The following is a 13,507-nucleotide window of genomic DNA, read 5'->3' as shown; positions in this document are numbered from 1 at the left end:
TGGTTAGGACTCCGGGCCTTCGCTGCCGAGCGCGAGGGTCATCCCGGTTGGGGAATTAAGATCTCGCGAGCTGCGTGGCGCGGCCAGAAATGAATAAATACATAAACACGCGAATACATGTTTTTCAGCAAATCCGATTCTAGAGCATTAGCTCGAGATGTCCTCAGACACACTGGCACATTTCTGGCTCTGGTATAGAGATGGTCAGCTGTGGGCAGGAGAGGCGGTAACCCTGCAGGTACCGCCGAGCGCCATCAGCCTGCAAGGCCGTGGCGAGCTCAGCCTCTGGGCTGCACGTGGTCTGCACCGTCTCCCACCCGAGACCCCTGCCCACCTGACGCTCCCCATGGCCGCCGGCACCCAGGAGCCAGTCCTGCACTTCCTGGGCATGTAGGGCATTCCTGGCCGCTAGGCCTATGCTTCCCTCTCCGCTTGGCTGGGACCCGGCTGGTGACTGGCCTGGAGCTCCAGAGGTGGTAGAGGTGCATCTGGAAGGGAAGAGTGTCCGTCTGCAAGGCACCTGCCTCAGGTGTGTGGCTGTTGCTTGGTCTCCAGGTGCGGGAGCTGATTTTCAGCCAGGGCGAGTGTGGTGGGCTGCTGGGCGTCTGGAGGAATTAGGGGTTCAAGAGCCTCAGACGTGTCCTTCCAAACGTCCCCATCCCAGGCCTCAGGGCCCACTCCTCCCCTTTAAGGACCCTACTTTCAATGCAACGCATTTTCTTGGTTTGCCAGGGCTGCCAGGCCCCAGGCGTCCCTGGGCTTGTGGCTGCATCACGTGTCTGCCTGTGTGTGTCTGTGTCCCTCCTCATCCCATCAGGACCTCAGTTACCAGATTTAGGTCCACCCTAATGCAGTGGGACCTCAGCTAGTACATCTGCAAAGATCCTATTTCCAAATAAGGTCACATTCTGAGGTTCTGGTGGCCCTGACTTATTGGAGGACACCATTGATGTTGGGGGAGACACCAGTCAAAGCTCAATTTAGCATCCTTTTCAAGGGTGCCACCTTTATAACGAGACCCTGAATTCTACACTCAAAGTGGGCAAACTGCGTGTAATGTGAATTATATCTCAATAAATCTTCAGCAGTGGGGGAAGGGATGGATGGAAGAGGGAGGAAAGGGCCTACTCTCCTCTCCCTTCCTCTCCCCCATCCCCCCTACCCCGTACCCCAAGGTCATGGATGACAGCCACACTCCAGGGAAAGCAGAGCAACACCACGGAGGGGGCCTGGGACAGCCTTGTGCAGGTTCAGACCGCCGCGGGGGCCTGGGACAGCCTTGTGCAGGTTCAGATCGCCGCAGGGGCCGGCCTGAGTCTGTACCTCATGGGGAATTTCTTCAATGTCCTAACTTAGGCAGTTACAGATAGGACGACGCTGTGTGGCTGAGATCCCAGAGGCCCCTGGAAAGTTCCATACAACACGTGTCCCAGTGCCCGAAACCTGTGGATGTTACCTTGTACAGCAAAAGGGACTTGGCACATGTGATTAAGCTAAGGGTCTTAAGATGGGGAGATGGTCTTGGCATAGCCGGGTAGGCCCAGCGTCATCACAGGGTCCCCGTGAGAGGGATGCAGGAGGGTCAGTGTCAGACTGAAGGTGGAGGAGGGGCCACGAGCCAAGGAACACAGGTGCCTCCAGAGCTGGAAAAGGCAGGCAGGGAAGAGTGTCTCCGGAGCCTGCGGCAGGAGCCAGCTCTGCCCACCATTTTCAGACATCTGACCTCCAGACGGTGAAAGAATACATCTGTGTTGCTTTAAGCTCCTCAACTAGTGGGAACGTGTCACAGCAGCCACAGGAGACTGTCTCCAGGAGGCGGAGTCCGGGCCAGGAGGGCCTTGCTGGTGAGCAGAGCAGCACAGGGTTGGCGGAAGCGGATCTGAGAGGTCGAGTCAGAGGCACTTGGGACAGGATCCCGCGTCCTCCCCCACCCCTCCCTGCCTGTCCAGCAGGGCCAGGTGCTGCCCGGAGGCGACCTGAGGACTTATTTACAGAGATGTGGGCTGATCCTGGGGAGACCAGGTACCTGCCGGGCTCACAGGACCAGCGCTGTCACCACCCAGGTGTGAAGGAAGCCGGAAGCAGCTGGTCAGTGACTGAAGCTGGTCCTCAGAACCAGGCAGGGAGGGGCTGGGAAAGGGAGCCCAATCCTGTGGGAAGCCCGCCTGGAGCCCCCTGCCCAGAGCATCCAAACCAGCCCTCCCAGGGCAGAGAACAGAGCAGGAGAGGGCATCTGGCCATGGCGGGCAGGACAGTGCAGGTCCTTTCCCGAAAGAGGGATGGCAGGTCCTTCCCCGAGGGAATCGGCTGCCCTCCGTCCCCAGCAGTAACCACTGCTTGGTTAGCTGTTTAACACAGCTTTAGGTCCTAGTTCACAGAAGCGAGCTCCTCTGGAAAAAAGAAATCACACTTCAACACAATCACCATGAAAATATTTATTTGTGATAATTGTAAGTCAGTAAGACCAGTACAGACAGACACGGCCTCTACAGCACTGGAACGAGTTTTACGTTTAAAACACATCCACACGCGCACAGGTGGGGCTGGTAGAGCACGGGGCTAGTGAAACCACTGCCAGAAACACAGAGACGCCCCCGCCCCCCGCCAACTTGCAGCCGGGATCGAGCTGTGTCCCAAGGCTGCATCGCTTCCCCCGAGAAGCCCCCAGAATCTGAGCTCAGTTAGGGAAGGACTGGGTTGGCGTCGACTGGCCTGAGTCAGTGCCTCAGTCCTCCAGGGGGTCCAGTTTTGCAACTGTTGGGGGAAATCCCAACGAAAATTCTAAATCAGAAAGTATGCAGCTAAACCTCAAAACATTCAAAACGCCACCCACATACTCCTTATCCTTCAGGGGCTGCATGGGGTAAATTAAGACTTCACTTCCGTTTCCCCATCTATCAACATCTACACCTCCCATCATCAAGATGACAGTCCCAGATATTCTGCAGGAATGCACTAGGGCTGGAGTTTTGGGGCACACTGGGGGTGTTGCTGCCAGGCTTACTGATTCCCCCCCTTTCTTTCCTGACCCCCCACCATGCCCTACACCCACCCTCCTTGTGCCAGAACCTGGGTCCTCAGTGAGAAAGCAACTAGTGGTCCAAAACCCACTGACCCGGCTCCGGCTCAGAAGAGCACGAGGGAGGGTGCCCGGCTCTGCGTCCTCGGACGCACAAGGAGTAAGGCCTGCCTGGGGGCTTCACAAGCACAGGGGCCTAGGGCGGCGTGCCCTCCCCTGCCTGCCCAGTCCTGGCCCTTGCAGGGCAGTGATGCCCCAGGCCAGGGTGAGTGGCCCATGGCCTCACGAAGGTATGTCCTCCCAGAACGGGTTTCCTGCTGCAGAAGACCGGGGACCTGCCCCACGCTGATGCGGGGCTGGGAGCTTCCTTCACTGCAACCCTGGAGCTTGGGGCCCCTCCCTGAGGGTCAGAGATGGACACAGGGTCTCCCGCTCTGAGCACAGAGCTCTGCTCAGCTCCGACAGTGGAAAGCTTTAAACACACCTGTTTACTCTGCCAGAAGTTAAAAAAAAATTCTAGGAAGGACTTTCCATTCATATAAAGTTGTAAAATAGTCTCTACGTCAGACCTAAGATTACTCATCAAATGACCAAACGCACACACCGCGTCGTGAGCGCAAACCTCTAACGAAAGGCAGGATGTAGTTCGTAAGACATCGTTTCTTAATCGGTGTCTTTGCACATTAAGAACAGAAAACGTTCTGAACCACGAATGAACTGCAGGAGTCTGCGGGAAGACATGCGCTACGGGAGAGCTCAGTTTTAGGAACTAGGGCCCCAGGCCACGTGGCAGCGGGACACGTTCACGGGCCTCCTCCCCGTGCCGTGCAGCACAGACTACAAAGCCTGGTTCCAGTCACCGGACAGGAAAGACTAATGCCCCAAAGAAAAAGCCCCTAGAAGGGCAGCTGCTGTGTGTCACCTACCAGGGAGGGGGCAGGGACCTCTGCCCTCATCGCCCCCTTCTGGCAGAGGCCGGAAGCGCGTGACTAGATTCTCAAACCACAGCGCTGTCTGTAAAAACAGGCAGGAGTTCATGACACTGTCGGCTGCAGAAGCAAACGCACGCGAGGGTACACCAGCTCTGCACACAGCTCCAAGGCCACCCGTGTGCGGGCGGTGCCCGATCCCTGCTCTGCGGGGGCCCAGCCTGACCGACGCCCACGGGCCGACCTGGAGAACATGGAAGGGTCTCCTGCGTGGATGTGCATCCTGACCAACAGGCCCAAGTTCAAGGCTTCCCAGCCTAAGGCTGTGGACCTGGGCTCCCAGAGCCGCCTCCCCCCGAGTGCCCACCAACTGACGTGCTCCCTCTATAGACACGGGAGCAGCTCTCCAGGGGGTCCCGACGCAAAGAGCCACAAGAGGTGATGCGAAGGAAAGCCCCCTGCAGCCTGGCATGGAATGGAAACGGGTGGGCTCAGGATCTGAGAAGTGAGTCTGGGGGCCACGTGGCTCCCACCCACTCAGAAAGCCAGGACGGACCACATTCACCGCGTCCCTGCTGGCACATAACCCACTCCGCTCACTCACAATTGCCCTCCTTCCGGCCCAGGCAGGTGCTGGGGGCTGAGCCAACCCCTGCCCATGGGGAGACATGTGTGAATGAGGCCTGAGACCAGGCAGGTGGCCAAGGCAGGGATTCCGGGTGATCCTGGCGCCGGAGTGGAGCGCAGCCCAGCCCCGTGGTCACAGGTATTGATTCACAGACACGGGCCCTGCCGCCGCAGGCAGGTGGTCCTGAGAGGGCGTGTGCACACTGGGGGTCCAGCGGCCTCCAGACGGAACGCTGTCCCCCCTCTTCTCTGCCTTTCAACTGATGAGTGAACGTGAGGTTCAAGCGGTGAGGTCAGAAGCGTCAAGCCAGGCTCGGCCACGCAAAATGGAACATACTCTGAAGACTGGTCCTAAGAGTTTGAGGACAGGACAACAAGCAAAGCATTGTTGCTCCACCCCCACTGGCCTGCACGGCAAAAGCGGCGCAGACTAACCTGGTTACCTTTGCGGGACTTGGCAATGATTCAAGACTGGTTAAAAAACAAGGACCGTGTTTTGGAATCATCTTTAAGGTCCAGGAGAAGGTCTGAAATCTACACTCTGGTAATGAGCAAGCAATTCAGGGCCAATATTTCTCTCATCTTAAAATAAATGATTATTTTCCATGTCACTAAACTGTGGAAAGGGAATATAAAAAAAAAAGGTTCATTCTAACTTGGACCTAAACTGTATCAAAACCCACTGCGACTGCCATGGAACTTCTAGATGGGAAATTCTGAACAGAGACAACCGGGGGCCTCTGCTGTCATCGTGACAGACGGACTAGGTCCCAGCAGAAACGAGCCTGAGATACACAGGTTCAGCAACGTCACGACAGAAAGTACACACTGCTCGGGTGGGGAGGCCGAACGTGCTTTCCCACAGAAGCTAAGGTTCCGGAGCCTCGATCTCCTTCTCTTAGGGCAGGGGGTTCAGGCCACAGCTCTCCAGATGGCTGGGGCTTTACGGCTGGAGGAGATAGAAGAGTTCATGATTTTACGGGAGGAACAATTCTCATCGTTCTATGTATGATATCAAGAATTGAGGGTAAAACCCACTGCGGGGGCCAGGACTCTGACATAAAACGTAAAGAACCAGAGTGCATTTCCTTCAAGTTCACGGTGCACACAGAACAAGCCACGACCCCCAGCACCATGGCTGCAGGGCGCGTCTTCACCGTCTCATTGAAGAGAGGAGATCCTCTGGCTCCTTCCCTGGTCTTACACTTGTTCTCCAAGGTTTAAAAACAAGAACAAGGAAAGAGAAGAAAATGGAGATTTCCCGCTGGCTGGCGGTGTGGCCGTCTCCCCAGCTCTGTTTGGCAGTATTTTCCATGAAAGGCTCTGCAGAGGCCCAGGGCCCTGGGGGACTATGGCTGGTCCCTGGGCTGCCCTGCTGGGGGGCTGTCCCCCACCAGGCCACAGGCTTCCCCTTCCTCCTGGGCCAGCGGGCCCTGCAGGGACCGGGAAACATGACAGGGACACAGATGCCCTGACCCACCGGCCGCTGAGGGGAGCTGAGGCCCCCCCACCCTGCGCGCAGGCACTAATGCCTGAGAGTGACGACATTTGGAATGTGAGTGGAGTAGGGAAGAAAGAAAAGAAGAGGGTGCAGAGAGTCCAGTGGAGACTGGCCAGCCTTCGTCCGGGGGCATTTCCAACAAAGGGCAGAAGGCAGTACTGAGGCGGCGAGAGTCCTAGAGACGCGGGCACAGCCAGACAAGGGTGGGGGCTCCGGGAGAGGGCCTGCCTGTGGGGCGAGGCCGGGGGTCGGGGACAAGGGCTGCCCTAGGAGAGCCTGCTTCCCCAGGCCCCAACATCCGGGCCCCAACATCCTGCAGCCTCCCTGCTCCCCTCCAGACTGTGGGCTCCTGAGAGATGCAAACTCTGCAGCCCCCAGGGTCGGGGCAGGTGCTGAGGATGGGCGACCCCGCCTGCATCCATGCCTGGGGGTCCTCAAAATTCTGGGTAAAGTGGGGCCAGGGAGGTCACCCCCGCAGCGGCCGGCTGGACTGGTGACAGGGCCTGCGCCACGGCCGGCGCTGCCCCAGCCAGAGGTGTGTGACAGCCGCTGCTGTGAAGCTCGGCCCCTGCCTGCTGTGGGGAGGGGCAGAGCTGCGGCGGCCCCGGGAAGCCTCTCGCTTCCGGGCACCTGGCTGGCACAGGACGCGGGACTGCGGGGCTGCGGGGGGAATGGGGGAGGGGGTCAGATAACTGGCCGGTGGGGTTAAGCACACCAACGGGGGGTGGGGCAGGAGCCCACCCCTGCCCTCTGTACCTGCACACTGACACAACACGGTTGTCACCAGCTGTAGGTGGCAACACACAGCACCTGACCCGTTCTGCCCTAAACTGGGCGACTTCTCCAAAAGGAGCCCGACACAGGGACCTCCCCACAGGCGCGCTCGGCCGCATACCAGCTTCTGTCCTGTCGCCCAGGCGGTCCCTAGAGACGCTCCGAGTTACAAGGCAGTCCCCCGACACGCGCGAGACGGGCAGGTTTTCGGGGTCCTGGGAAGGTCCCCGCCAAAGTGACTGTGCAGCGTCTGTGCATGTGAGCTGCAGGAGCCCGTCCACACCGAGAACAGAAGGGGAGAATCTGAAACCCCCAGGGGCCTACCCTGCAGCAAAGTAAGAGGCAAAAAGTTCTGAAGCAGGAACACAGAAGGTGCGGTCGGACCCAGAATAAAGACATTTGCCATCATTTTTCTGGACATGGACACTAAGCCCCGACTCGCTCTCGGAGATGCAGACACAGGGGCCTCCCTGGGTCTTGCACAAAGGACGGGGGTACACCATGTACCCCAAGCCAGCCCGGGGAGGAGGCCCTCGGGACGTAAACACGGAGCTGGTTTTCCAGGAGCCTTGTGGGAGGGGAGCTGGGGTCCCGAATTACAAATTTCTGTGATCGCTTTGTTATTTTTAAAAAGCACGACCAGCACATTTTCACAACGAAGATCAGTGGATGCTGGACACTCACGAAAGAAGAAAAAAATACCAAGTTTCGGTCACAGCTCTAAGGCAGACATTACATTTTTCACAAGAATGGAAACGGAGACACCTAACGCTGGGCGTTAAGGAGGTGGGTTCGCGCGGCCCTCACAGCACCATGGCTTGGACGACGATCTCCGGGTTCTCGATGTCCTTCTTGCTCTGGACCATCCTCAGCTCCAGCTGGGCCGGGCTGGGCTTCAGTCCTTCCCCAGCCCTGGCTGCAGAACAGGCAGAGCATTAATGATGGGAACAGAGCCAGCAGAAGTGATCCTGAATCTGTCTCGTCCTTCCCTCGCCTTTGTGAGAGCCCCCAATGCTCTGGATCATCCCTGAGTTCCCATCTCAGCAGGGAGCTCCACAACGCTGCCCCCTGCCCCAGCCCTGTTCACAGCGCAGCACTGCACCCCTGCCAGCCCGTGAGGTGGTACCTTGTGCACACTTGATGGTCCGCTGCAGAACGTGGTGCATGGCCGACACGGTCTTCTCACAGGCCACCTGCAGGGAGGAGAGTACACTGAGCCCCCGCCCCCAGGCCGCCTGGGTGGGGCTGCCCACTGACACGGCACTGGGGACCCACAATCCCACGCTCCCCCCGTCACGGAGCCGTCGCTGCAAAGATCCCAGGAGAGCTGAGCAGAGAGGCCTGTGCACTAAATGGACCACAGGCGGCTCTGTCAATACTGCCTGGCATGTAGTAGGTGCTTAAGAAGCGTTTCTGGAAGGAATCCGTTATAAAGAATCTACACGGGAAAGAGCTCCTGCCCCAGAGCTGGCCAACGTCATCGCTTGCTGGCCTCTCAAGGTTAAAAACTCAGGGCTTCTCAGGCTGGGGAGGCAAGTGGACTCCCTCCCCAGCGCTGGGACCCAGGGCAGAACTGAATCTGGGGTTGGCTGAGGGCGACCGGCGAGGCCTCCTCTGGGCACCAGCTGGCCGTGAAGCAGGTCCGTGCTCACCCTCCGCCCTCGAGGGAAGGGGCGTGGGGAAACCACAGCATTTCAGCGCTCGCCCCTGAGCCCGCAGGTGAGGGGAAGGGCCCCATCCCAGCCGTGCACTTCCCAACATGGAACTGACTGCTGGGGAGGGTGCGAGCCTGCCCCCCAGGGGAAGGACGGCTGCCCAGAAGGAGGTCAAAGGGCATGGGTGCGCCTGAGCACGCGAGGGCACTGTGGACATTCACACACAAAGCGGGGGCGTGGGGGACGATCCCCAGGAAGAGAGGGGTCTCCAGCAAGTCTGACTGCAGCGGCTGTATGTTAGGACGAGCTGTCACTGGATTTCCCTCCTGCGTGACGCGTCTAGACCCCGAGTTGCTGAGGCTACAGCTCCCCTGGCATCCTCAGTGAAGCCCTCCCTTTTCATCTGGCTCAGGACCCCTCCGGCTCTTAACACATTCTCCCATTTGTGCCCCACTGACCTTGAGATTGTTGGGGTGCTTGTGCGTCCACGCCAACAGCATGGCGGCAAAGAGGTCCCCGGTGCCCACGAAGACTGCGTCCACCTTGCACATCTCCATGCGGATGCGCTGTGTCACTACGGAGCCGTCGGGGGTCCCTGGGGGGAAGCGTCCGGCAGCTGGGCCCCCAGACCCTCAGCTAGCAGAGGCCTCGCGGCCCCGGAACCGGCTTGCCCTCCCCTGCACAGCGTCAGGGGGCTCAGCCTGCAGGGATCCCCCATGCCTCCCAGTGGCTGCCCGTCCCAAGTGAGAAAGTGAGAGACTGGAGCCCCGGAGGGCCACAGGGTCAGGGCGGCCTGGGGGACACCATGCAGGCTGCAGACGAGGGGCCGGAACATGCGATGATGTGTGATGGGAGCCATGGGGGTGGGGGTAGAGCTGGAGGGACCGTGCTCACTCACTGAGGTCGGGGTGCGTGCGTGGGCGTGAGTGTGTGTGGATGCACGTGCATCTGTGAGTGTATCTGGGTGTGTAAGTGTCCTTTTGCACAGACACAGAGGGGGTGGTGACAGCTACACCTGGCACGGCTCGGGGCAGCTGGTGTGACCCCAGCCTTCTGTGTCATTTTACGCTGCGGCATCAGCATAATTGAACGACTGACACAGCAGGGCGTGAACGGTCCTCCCAGCGATGTCGGCATCAGCTCTGAGGTGGGGGGGCTGGGGGGAGGCAGGCCTGGGGACACCTGGTTCCCCAGGAGCCGGGCTCCAGCTGGGCTGGTCCACGTGACCCCCAAGCCCGTAAGAGGGGATGTCATCTGTGTGCCGCCAGCACGGTCACAGACACCTGCGTGGTAACCGCGGGGGGAGCAGTCAGCACCCCACGCTCCCTGCACCCCGATTCACGGAAACCTCTCCTGGCTCTGTTTTCAGTCTGATCTTTCTTGGAGCTGTCGGGAGTTGGGGAGATTGGCCACCTGCCGAGTCAGGCTCGATTTTCTTTCCACTGAACCCAAACCTCGGAAGCCTCGAGGGAGGCGGCGGGAAGGCGGGAGGGAGCCCAGTGCCGGGCGGGGACTTACGAGTCCTCTGGCTGCCCAGCGCGATCAAGTAGCCGCTGCCCCTCGCGGACGGCAGGTCCGAGCTGGTGATGACCACCGTGTCGGGGCCCATCGCGTGCAGCACGTCCATCACCTGCGGACACGGGGAGCGCATCAGCCGCCGCGTGGCCGCCCGAGACGGGGAGCGCATCAGCCGCCCCGCGGCCACCGGACACGGGGAGCGCATCAGCCGCCCCGCGGCCACCGGACACGGGGAGCGCATCAGCCGCCCCGCGGCCACCGGACACGGGGAGCGCATCAGCCGCTGCGTGGCCGCCCGAGACGGGGAGCGCATCAGCCGCTGCGTGGCCGCCCGAGACGGGGAGCGCATCAGCCGCCGCGTGGCCGCCGGACACGGGGAGCGCGTCAGCCGCCGCGTGGCCACCGGACACGGGGAGCGCGTCAGCCGCCGCGTGGCCGCCGGACACGGGGAGCGCGTCAGCCGCCGCGTGGCCGCCCAAGACGGGGAGCGCGTCAGCCACCCCGCGGCCACCGGACACGGGGAGCGCGTCAGCCGCCCCGCGGCCGCCGGACACGGGGAGCGCGTCAGCCGCCCCGCGGCCGCCGGACACGGGGAGCGCGTCAGCCGCCCCGCGGCCGCCGGACACGGGGAGCGCGTCAGCCGCCCCGTGGCCGCCCGAGACGGGGCCCTGGCGGCCTCACCCCGTCTCCCACGGCCCCTCAGCTTCTTACAATCTGCCTGGATGGGACAGAGACAGCTAACAGGGGCCACACCGTGGGCCCCGCCCCTGCCCAGCAGTGACAGCTCTGCCAGGTCCCAGCCGTCCCAGTTCCCTCCAGCCTCAAGTCCAAGGGCGCATGTCCATCGGTCCCAACCTGCACCCCGTCTGTGCCCGAACCCCGGAGGAAGGAGCCAACCAGCCAGGCCACCATCTCCTCTCGCCTGGGCTCCGGGGCGGCAGGAGCCGTGCCCGGCAACCATCAAGCGATGAGCGCTTCCACGCTGTCCATCCTGGGAAACTATGCACTCCTTTAGCCATTCAACAAACGTCTACTGCCCCCTCCCCAGCAGCACGCCGGGGAAAATGCTCACTGGGGTGAACTGGGGCTCAGGAGGGGTGGGAGGTGGGAGGCCTCGTATCAGGCAGGAGGCGACGCCACCACTAACCCTCCCCTCACCGGCCCGGGGCCTGCAGGCTGGGGAGGTCACCGGCCAGAGGGTCACCGGGTAATGAGGAACAGACGTCACTTTGGGTGGCTTTTTTTTTAAACAGCTGTAGGTGGTCCCGTTTTCCTTGTGCAAAAGCCTCAGAGAGGTGCCTGTGAACACGCCCTGCGAGCACAGGCTGTCCCCGGCCACACACACACACGTGTGCACACGCGCACACCCTGCATGCACGCATATACCCCCAGCACACACATGCACGTACGTGTACTGCCACACGCCACATGCACACACACAACGCGTGCACATGCCCCAAGTGCACGCGTACACACCCCCTCTACCACACGCACGCACACACATCACATGCACACCGCCCCCACACACACACGAGGTGTGACACCAGCCCAGCACCCACCCTGCACTGGGTACCGTGAGTTTCCTCTGGTTCCCAAGCTGGGCAGGTGTGTTAGAGACGGGGTCACTGTGCCCACGGCCCTGCTTCTTTCCTGCCCCAGGGTCACCTGGCCCTGAGACTGCCCAGCCGCTGTGCCAGCCCAGAGCAAGGCCCTCAGAGCAGGGAAGGGGGGTCCTCCCAGCCTGCTCTCCTGCCCCAGTGAGCTCTCCGCCTATCAGGGAAACAGACACACAGCCCCACGGGCCCAGGGGTGGCCACGACTGGCCGCCGCCAGCTCTGACTCAGGGACCTGGCTCCTCCAAGTGTGTGTTTCCTGGACCGTGAAGTGAGCTCGGCCTCTGAAGAGGCCCAGACGCGGAAGGTGTGAGGCCCTGGCAGCCCCTGCTGCTCTGGGCATGCAGCGCAGGGGTGGCAGACCCCACCTGAAGCTAAATCCCAGCAGGAGACCTATGGACCCTCGGCAAGGACCGAGGGAAGGTTGAAAAGAGCTTTGAAGAAATCCGCCCAGGGCTGCGGTGTCAGCTCCTGCCTGAGAGGCCCAGCCCGCCCTTCCCTTCCGGAATCCTGCCTTGTGGACTCCAGAAATGCCCAGCCAGCCCCCAAAGATACGGGTCCATTACGTGCAAGGAATCCTCCCACGCACACACACACACCCCCCCCACATGCACTCTCACACGTGCGTGCAGACACACCCCGCATACACACACAGAGCCTGGGGTGGTGTGCCCACAAGCCCGGGAACACCGAGGACTGCCAGCCGCCTCCAGAGGCTGGGGCAGGAAAGGACTCTCCCTACAGGCTGCTGACAGCACGGGCCAGCCGGCCAGCCTGGGCTCCTGGCCTCCGAAACTATGAGAGCAAAGCCCTGCTGCTCAGCCACCCCGTGTGCGGCGCTTTGCGACGGCCCCGGACGCTCATGCAGAGACAGCTGGCACGGGCAGCGGGCGAACCCAGACCCAGCAGGCACTAGGCCGCAGGTGACCAAAAGGGGCCGAAACGGAATCTGCAAAGGTTCCCCGGGCCTCGGGTGGCTGGCTGACGGGAAGCCAACGCTGGCCACACAGGTGCCCGTCTCCTCCGCCGGAGGGCGTGTGGCTGTCCCCTCCCACCGTGAGCCGGGCTGCCTGCCCCACACCAGGCACAGGACGGCCTCCTTACCGCTAAGGCTTCTTCCTCACTGTGGATCTTTCTCCCGCTCAGCAACCTGGGAGGCAGACAAGCACAGCTGAGCCATCGCCCGGAAGAGCCCCAGGGCTACCTACGGTGCACGGGTGACCCCTCCTGCCCCACAGGGAACTGGCTGGCCCCGCCCGCCGTCGCGGACCAGGCGGCCACCGTGTCTGGGGACCAGTCAAGAGTCAGTTTGAAAGGGGACTCACGGGACTTCCCTGGTGGCACAGTGGGTAAGACTCCGCACTCCCAACGCAGGGGACCCAGGTTCGATCCCTGGTCAGGGAACCAGATCCCACATGGGTGCCGTAACCGAGACCCAGCGTAATCAAATAAATCATAAAATAAATAAAAATAAATTTAAAAAGTGAAAAGGGACTCACACATCATGGGGGCGGGTTGAAGTTCCAGACCGTGGTTACCGTTTACACATAACAACGGGGAAGGATGGCCGTGAACGGTCACAGCACACGGTGCCACTGAGGGCAGCCAGCGTCCTCGCAAACAGCTGCAAATCTCAGTGCACTACGTTCTTGAGCCACCAACTATCAGGGACCTCTGGGTGAGCCGCCATCCCCCAGCATCGATAGGCGCGGGTGAGGGAACCCCAGGCCCCCAAGAGTCCAGGGGCCCCATCCCTACTCTATAGGGTGGCCTCGGGGCCAGAGGGGATATCGCTGCCGGCCTAACAGAGCCGAACACGACGGGGACACACCCACCGCCGTGCTCACGCCCCAAGGCCCCAGGAGCCACTC

At 61.2% G+C, this 13,507-nt stretch overlaps 1 protein-coding gene across 3 annotated transcripts in view; it reads right to left on the bottom strand.

The window, feature by feature from the left end:
- Positions 1–2,420: 2,420 nt before the first annotated feature.
- Positions 2,421–13,507, bottom strand: part of PDXK (pyridoxal kinase) — a 30,411-nt gene continuing 19,324 nt past the window's right edge. For 2 of the 3 annotated variants that reach the window (XM_004264603.2, XM_049710414.1), the window contains exons 7-11: positions 12,741–12,786; positions 10,024–10,135; positions 8,964–9,100; positions 7,977–8,043; positions 2,421–7,766 (exon numbers count right to left, since the gene is read on the bottom strand). In XM_004264603.2, the coding sequence (XP_004264651.1) occupies positions 7,654–7,766; positions 7,977–8,043; positions 8,964–9,100; positions 10,024–10,135; positions 12,741–12,786 (475 nt within the window). In that variant the 3' untranslated portion in view covers positions 2,421–7,653. Of the gene's footprint in view, positions 7,767–7,976; positions 8,044–8,963; positions 9,101–10,023; positions 10,136–12,740; positions 12,787–12,961; positions 13,029–13,135; positions 13,261–13,507 lie in introns of all 3 variants that reach the window. The other variant, XM_049710413.1, reaches the window with a different exon arrangement.

This window comes from Orcinus orca, chromosome 5 (assembly GCF_937001465.1).
Source record: "Orcinus orca chromosome 5, mOrcOrc1.1, whole genome shotgun sequence".
Classification (NCBI taxonomy): Eukaryota; Metazoa; Chordata; class Mammalia; order Artiodactyla; family Delphinidae; genus Orcinus; species Orcinus orca.
Note: the sequence above shows the minus strand (reverse complement) of the source record. Positions and strands in the feature narration are given on the sequence as shown.